The 8023-nt window shown below is 34.7% G+C and overlaps 1 protein-coding gene across 3 annotated transcripts; it reads left to right on the top strand.

Annotated features, from left to right (window-relative positions):
- The first annotated feature begins 23 nt into the window (after window positions 1-23).
- On the top strand, window positions 24-2353 carry LOC108364671 (ankyrin repeat domain-containing protein 13C). Of its 3 annotated transcripts, none has more exons than XM_017618453.1 (2): window positions 24-334; window positions 421-2353. In XM_017618453.1, exons 1-2 carry the CDS (start codon window positions 199-201, stop codon window positions 1905-1907), a joined length of 1623 nt encoding a protein of 540 aa, XP_017473942.1. In that variant the 5' UTR covers window positions 24-198; the 3' UTR covers window positions 1908-2353. The 3 variants fall into 3 exon arrangements, with proteins under 3 accessions (XP_017473942.1, XP_017473943.1, XP_017473941.1); XM_017618454.1 differs by having other exon boundaries at window positions 24-358; window positions 448-2353; XM_017618452.1 differs by having other exon boundaries at window positions 24-388; window positions 475-2353.
- Window positions 2354-8023: the final 5670 nt, after the last annotated feature.

Raw genomic sequence — 8023 nt, 5'->3', positions numbered from 1 at the left:
CATCGATATTTTCGATGCATCGATGTTTTTCCAACATCCCTACTTCAAAAGCGAAGTAGAGCAAAAAACGGAAATGTCATTTTGTGAAAATTCAATAAGCTTTATAAAAACGGAGAAGGACTCTTCATAATCGAAGGAACTATAGGCGTCTTTAATATAGACTGTGAGCGGTAAGCATTTATGTGTCTATAATTAGCAATGTCGAAGGAAAAAGAAGAAAATCAAGAAAACAAGCATGTCGAAAAAAGCGCAGGTAGCAGCAGTAGTGAAAAAAATGGATTGAGTCCCAACAACGATGGTAAGACAAATATGGCCAATAACTGTGTTGATCGAGGAGGGGGATCAAATAAATTCCAAAACTGCGCAGTTAATGAATCTCCCCCCTTATCTTCACCCGCGCTTTCGCTCACACCGACGNAGGAGGGGGATCAAATAAATTCCAAAACTGCGCAGTTAATGAATCTCCCCCCTTATCTTCACCCGCGCTTTCGCTCACACCGACGCCCACATCGTCCCCCATTGCTGACAATTGGCGTGAGAACGAAAAGTATCCGCTACATAAAACTGTTTTTCAAGGTGATTTCAAAAGATTGGCACGACTTCTTCAACGACCTCCAGCCGGTTGGCAGCCTCAAGAGGAAATCAGCTGCAAGGATAAACACGGTAACACACCCTTGCATCTGGCTGTAATGCTCGGAAGAAAGGAGTGCATTCATTTACTGCTGGCTCACGGCGCGCCTGTTAAAGTAAAAAACAATGATGGTTGGTCTCCATTAGCAGAAGCGATCAGCTATGGCGACCGGCAGACCATTTCGGCGGTTTTGCGCAAGCTTAAGCAGCAATCTCGTCAGCATATGGAGGCTCGGCGCGCTAAACTAGTTCGTGCTCTTCAGCAAATGAAAGATTTTTACATGGAATTGAAATGGGATTTTGCTTCGTGGGTGCCACTAGTATCCCGAATGTTGCCGTCCGATATCTGCCGTATTCACAAATCGGGGGCGTTATTACGCCTTGATACTACATTAGTGGACTTCAATGATATGCGCTGGGAAAGGGGCGATATTTCTTTCATATTTCGAGGCGACCGCGCACCGCATGAATCATTAACGGTATTAGACAATGAATATGAATGTTATCAGCACGTTCGATATGAAGATGCAGATATTGAAGACGAGGTAGACGTACTAATGTCTACAGATATTTTAGCAGCCCAAATGTCCACAAAAAGTATACAATTTGCTCGCGCCCAAAGTGGTTGGATTTTCCGCGAAGACCGAAAAGAATTGGTTAGTGGGCAATATCAATGTGATCTATATTCAATACAAGGTCTTGTCCTCAAGCAACGAAAGAGGCGTGAGCATCTTTCACACGAGGACCTTCAAAAGAATAGAGCCATTGTAGAATCTATAACGCGTGGTGGTCGTCGAGCTAGCGTAACCAGCGCAAATGGGGGAGGTTCCAGTGGCGATTCAGCGAATGGATCCGCCACAGAAATGCCACGTAGAAGCTCTTTGCAACCACCGCCACCACCCACAGCGTCATGGGAGGAGTATATTAATGCACCAGCCGGTAAATGCCCACAGTTAGGACGTCTGCCAGTACACAAACAATCAAACAAGACCATCCGTGCCACGGTAGCTATGAGTACAGATTTCCCGCTGAGCGTCGAAATGCTGCTAAACGTGTTGGAAGTAATAGCACCCTTCAAGCACATCAATAAATTGCGTGAGTTTGTTACATTAAAACTCCCCAGTGGGTTTCCCGTTAAAGTAGAAATACCGGTACTGCATACAGTGACGGCAAAAATAACTTTTCAAAAGTTTGAATTTCGTGACAACATACCCGAAACCCTTTTCGTTGTACCATCCCATTACGTTGAAGACGCACGTCGATTTCCAGACTTATGACCTGCTCCGCCCCAACAACAACATCCTACAGACAACGTCGATATGAACCGCAATGCTACTAGCGATAGCTCAACGGCTGCTCCCACGAGCACCAAGCCGAAGTTGCATACCAGTTTCGACGATATAGACTAGTGTATGCATGCGACCAATGTTTGTCACAATGGACGTGTTTTTGTTTATTATCACAAATGTACGTATGTGTTTTGATGTAATTTGCTGATGCTTTCCTATTTATGAAGCAACTGTAACGTAATCCCAAAAATAATGATCTGTGTGAGTGGCATGTCAATTACTTATTAAAACTTTTTTATTTATTTATTTGTTTTGTACATAAATAGGTGCAAATACTACCCAATTATTGGCATCGTTAGGTAAAGTAAAATGTTTCTAATAAATGAAAAGATTTGTCGGCTGTGGCTCAATATACATATTCAATTTGTTAGTAATAAATAACAAACTAAAGTTAGAACTGTTTTCACAGTCAGATGTGCATACTTTTCCTCATATTAGAAATAATGACATCTTATTTGCGACAATTCTCGTGTTTTTCATCTTGACTTATAATACATTCTCCAAGGTATATTCTGCCTTATCTTGAGTTTCGCCCGAAAAAAAATTTACCAATTAAATTTAAAAATTTANCAAGGTATATTCTGCCTTATCTTGAGTTTCGCCCGAAAAAAAATTTACCATAGTAAATACATGGAAACCAAAAGTGAAAAGTGAACGGGTTCGTGGAAAATGAAACTCGTGATAAGGCTTTCCCAGCATTGACATCACGATTCCAACAACTGCGGTATTTTATATACGGCATATGTATATATCGTATATATGTTATGAATAAGGAACAAAAATGGACAAAATTTTTTCTGCTGCTACCGGGATTAGGATAAGTCAGGCCAAACGGGGCTTATTACATACACATCACTCTTGATATGCGTCATTTATTTCACATACATACATACATATGTACATACATATATGTATATAGTTGTCCACAAAATGAAAGAAGCGCGGTATTTTGACCGTTTTTTTACTATTTTTCTTTTTTAGTTGTTTATAATACAATTAAATGGGCTACAAAATACCAACGTTTTTTGTAAAGATTCTGATTAAATAGTTTGAAATTATAGTGAAATTTTGCAGAATTTTCATAAATTTTGTATTTTAACTATGGTTTCCATGTAATTTTCGGGTGGATTTTTTTGGGCGAAACTCGGGATAAGGCGGATGTTGTTTGTTGTACACAAAAGAAAAATGGTCAAACCAACTTTATATATGTATGTATGTACATTATAAAACCCATTATATTTTAAGACTCACCAAAACATTTCGGAAAAATATTAAGATTTACGTATAAAAATAAAAGTGCAAAATATCACAGAATTTTCAGAAAATGTAGTTATTTGGTAATTTTATTAGCCATATAAGATAAATACACGTAAAATCATTGTTTAGAGCTGATAGTGAGAGAGTAACTTATTTTTATTGTCTAATTACCGGAGCAGCCCGGAAAGCGTGGGGAACGAAGCTATTAAATACGAAATAGCGTATTAAAGATGAGAAAATACGACTTCCACTTCGATAAATACTCGAAAAAAACCAGTGAAGACACCGATTGGAATGAGTGGAACGTGAGTTTTCAAGTAGTTTTCAGCGAAAACTGGTTTTCATTTGACAGATTTTACATGGACGAAAACACATGTTTTAGGTCGAAAACCAGTTTTAGCAACGAAAACATGTTTTCGATGTCGGTCAGAACATGGTATTAGATGACGAAACAGTTAGTAGTTAATTTGCATAGAAATATTAAAAAAAAAAAATTCAACGGAATCACAATAATGAGATTTTTGTTACTGGTTTTGAACTTTTTTCAAAGACTGGTTTAAGAAAAATTTAGATAACTCAGCCCAAATTTTACCGATTCAGAATCATCGAGGTATCATTGGAAAGGAATTTTCTCACCCCTTCTAGTTATTTGCTAATAAACTCTTTCAAAGCATGAAAGATAAAGGTAAGACAACCGAGCCTCATTCCATGTTGAATTAGGATAAAAGAAAAAATTGGGAAGTGAATGGTTTTTTTTTTTTTTGCAAATAATTAAAAAGGGTGAGAAGATACCTTTCCACTGATACCTCACAAATCTTTGTCGGTATAGTTTTAGCCCAGTCATTCAAGTTTTTCTTAAAGAAATCTTTGAAAAAATAAAAAAACAGCATCAAAAATCTCGTCGTTATGATTCCGTTGAAAAAATTTTTGAATATTTTTATGCAGATTTTTAAAGCTTAAACTATTTTGTCATCTGAGGGGATTTTGTGTTGAAAAATCCATTAAGAAACTATTATTCATAAAAAACTCAATTTTTGAAGGTATTTTCCAGTCGGTCAAGCTCCCGTAAATCTTAATATTTTTCCCAAATATTTTGGTGAAAGTCTTAAAATATAATAAATTTTGTAATCCGGGCGGAAAACCCGCAACTTTTTTGGTGTTGCAGTCTAATGCATGTATATAGTTTGTATGTCACACATTTAAAATCAATTAATTAATTTATATATGTCCAACAAAACACATTTAAACCCATGCAAACGTTTGTCAAATGTAACATGTATAAATTCCTTTCCCTTTCTTATATCGATGGTAGTTCGATGTACCGAATTAAAACATCGGTATTTTTAGGAAAGTTTGATGATTTTTTAATCTTATTTACAGATGTACATATGTACATTTATTAATTTAAGAATTTTATAAAAGTACCTATCATACGCTCCCTCAAAATTTTAAGGCGCACACAAAATGAAGTGGTTAAATACTAGTAAAGATTAGTAAACATCGATGGTTTGATTTAAAATTCATAAAAACATCGACAAAAATCGATGCTTGAAGCCAAGACCATCGGTGTTGCTCGATACATCGATGTCTTGTTACATTCCTAGATTGCTCATTACTACTATACGTTTTGCGATTTAAAAAGTGCAAGGAAATTTGTGGACTTTCGAGATAGTGAAATTGCTAATTGTGGACTTTGTTGTACTATATAAAATTTGGTGAGTGCTTTATATTAATATGTATGTAAATACATGTATATGTATTTATATTATTATGTATGTACATACATGTTCGTAATTTATTGCAAATGTTTTTTGAGTGAGTTTAAAGTAGGTTGTATCATGATAAAAATATAGTAAGGTAGAACCGCTGAGAGTCACTTTTAAAATTCTTGACGTTTCCAAACAATTTAATTTTTAAATTTACTCACAAACTCACACACACATTTTCATTTTCAATCTCAAGCAACAACAATTTCGAACAATTAAAATTTTTTATTTTCACTTTTATATGATTTTAAAATGTTGGCAAACTTCAAAAAAAAATCATTTATTTATTTATTTATTTATTTATTTATTTATTTATGCTTAACGCTTAACGCCAAACGGCTTTACGCTTAAAAACAATCACACAACAATCATGGCCGACAAATTGAGAGAACGGTTCTACCTTGCTATGTTTTTATCATGGGTTGTATGAAAGTACTGTGAAATGATTTGCGACTCATAATTCAAGTGTTGGCTAAGAAAAATAAGAAGGGGTGGAAATTTATGTACATATGTAACTACCAGCCTGTCCCCTTTTAGGGCTGGTTTCTCCAACTCAGCTTAGCCAATTTTTTGGTAGTCAAGAATAAGCTGAATAAATTATTTGATGTGCATGCAGTGAATTTGTGCAATTTGCTGTTTGAACGCAATAGAGATTATGTTTTTGAATGCAAATACAATGAAACTTTCAAAATAGCAAAATTTCATAAAGTCAATCATTCATAAAGTGAAAACAGCGAGACAGTGAAACAGCAGAAATTGTAAGCTTTTCAGCCGCATTCATTTCATTGAGCAGTATTGGCCTTGTCCCACCCGTGACAAAATAAAGCTAAAAGTTATATTTAAATACAGAAGTGGAAATTTATGTATGTACTGCCAGACATTTACACAGCAAATAATTTATGTATGTCCAACAAAACACATTTGAAGCCATGCAAACGTTTGTCAAATTTAACATGTGCAAATTCCTTTCCCTTATATCCTTTATATGGAATAAAAACTGAAAATAATTATATAAATTTGTAAAACGAAAAATCATTTCAAGTTTTGTACTTAAATAATATATGTTATATAAGTATGTAAAGCGCAGTGCACAATCACCGCTTACGAAACAAACAAAAAATCACACTAATATTAAAATATTGAGTCATTGCCACGTATAGCATACTACTTAAACATTCATACTATGATAATAGAGATAATAATTAGCGAAATTCATATTAAAATATTTACAGCGACAGTATCGAGACTGACTTTCATTCAGACATTTTTTTAGCTCTTTATCTTTAAGTTTTTGTGCCAGTCATTTCAAAGTTACGTAAGTTTAAATTTTAAGATTACATGCCACGTTCCGATCAAAGTCAGAGTCAATTTCCTATTTCGTCACCTGTACGCGCTGCACATTTTCACTAGAACATTGTACTAAAAATAAAGAAAAAAGCATTGTAATACATACATACATAGAATTATGAAATAAAAGTACATTTGTCATGCAATAAAATTGGTTTTACCGTGGGGAATTAATACCAAGACAGGTATAGCAATAGTTTTTAGGTAGTGCATACAAAAATGAAGAAAAGAATATTTCTATTAACTGGATGTGAGTCCTATGAATTGATTTATGCAAAAAATCGCAACATTTTTTTGTTGAGTTGATCGCACTTTAGATCTAGCTGTGCGATATGATCATAAAGATAGATACATATTTACAGATGGGCGATTCGAGTGAACAGTCTACCGCGAAAAAAAAGAAAAATAAAAGTCCTATATTTATCTTATTTATTTTATGTATAGGTCGATTTGGCTGCTTTTTATAATATATTCTAATATTCTTCGCTGTTAATACAAATTTTGTAGCAGGCAAATAAAGTTCCTCTCAATTTTTAAACCCTTTACGCATTCTGTGTACTCTTCAACGTCAAACGTCACGCCAGCGCGTATGTTTACTAATATCTTTAAATCGCTACTACCAACAGTTGTAATTTTTTTGACTATAAGGAGTTATTTAATTGCTATACAAATCTAGGTAAACCTTTTTAAAATTGTGACTTTTTCAATTTTTTTTTTTAACATCTTGTCATACAAGTGTGACGTAACGCCAAATTGGAAATACCGAGATATTAAAAAAGTATATACATTATATCAAAGCCCTATAAAAAAAAATAATTCGACAGCTTCGTAATTAGGTTAGTTAAAATTTTGAAATTTCTTGCCACTTTCTTTAAAACCTTTTGGTAGTTTCAATTTTAAATCTTTTTGAAATCGTGAACAGAGGAAATATTAACAAAAGAAATATAGAAAGCGAAAAAACTAATAATGCCGCATACGTGTTTTTTATGCAAGGGTGCGAAGTGCCGTGACTCCATGCTCATCTTACCGAACGACGAATATGTAAAAAACAAACAGTGGGAGCTAGCTTGCCACGTGTCTTCCGTCACCAACAGCACGTATTTGTGAGGATCATTTTTAACACCTCCGACCTTTCTAGTACGAGCTTAAAGCGTTAGCGATTGCATCCGGAATCAGTTCCGTCAAAGCAAATACCAGTGCCCAATCTATCCAATGTGGAAAGAATGTACGAAATTCAATTTTATTTAATTAATAGGAATTTATCTTTGCGATTATTATCAATTTTGATTACAGAACAAAAATTGTTGTTTTTTCAAACATGTGTTTTCTGAGGGTTAATTGAAATAAACAACAAACACCAACACATCAGTTCACGTATGAATAGTCAAATATGAATGTTGTCATTACTTGGCACACCGTTCAATTGGCACTGTGCATGCCACCTTCTGTATTGCGTTTCACCATGCTTGTCGAAGAGACTAAATGATTGACAAGCCTACAAAAAAATAATCGGTTACAAAAAGCAGCACAAACAGCTGATTNACGTATGAATAGTCAAATATGAATGTTGTCATTACTTGGCACACCGTTCATTTGGCACTGTGCATGCCACCTTCTGTATTCGTTTCACCATGCTTGTCGAAGAGACTAAATGATTGACAAGCCTACAAAAAA

This window comes from Rhagoletis zephyria, unplaced genomic scaffold (genome assembly GCF_001687245.7).
Source record: "Rhagoletis zephyria isolate East Lansing unplaced genomic scaffold, Rhagoletis_zephyria_1.1 Rzeph_scaffold_01628, whole genome shotgun sequence".
Lineage (NCBI taxonomy): Eukaryota > Metazoa > Arthropoda > Insecta > Diptera > Tephritidae > Rhagoletis > Rhagoletis zephyria.
This window is presented reverse-complemented; position numbering and strand designations above follow the sequence as displayed.

What these genes read in the sequence shown, in the direction of transcription:
- LOC108364671 (XM_017618453.1), top strand. Translation starts at nt 199, where the DNA reads ATGTCGAAGGAAAAAGAAGAAAATCAAGAAAACAAGCATGTCGAAAAA.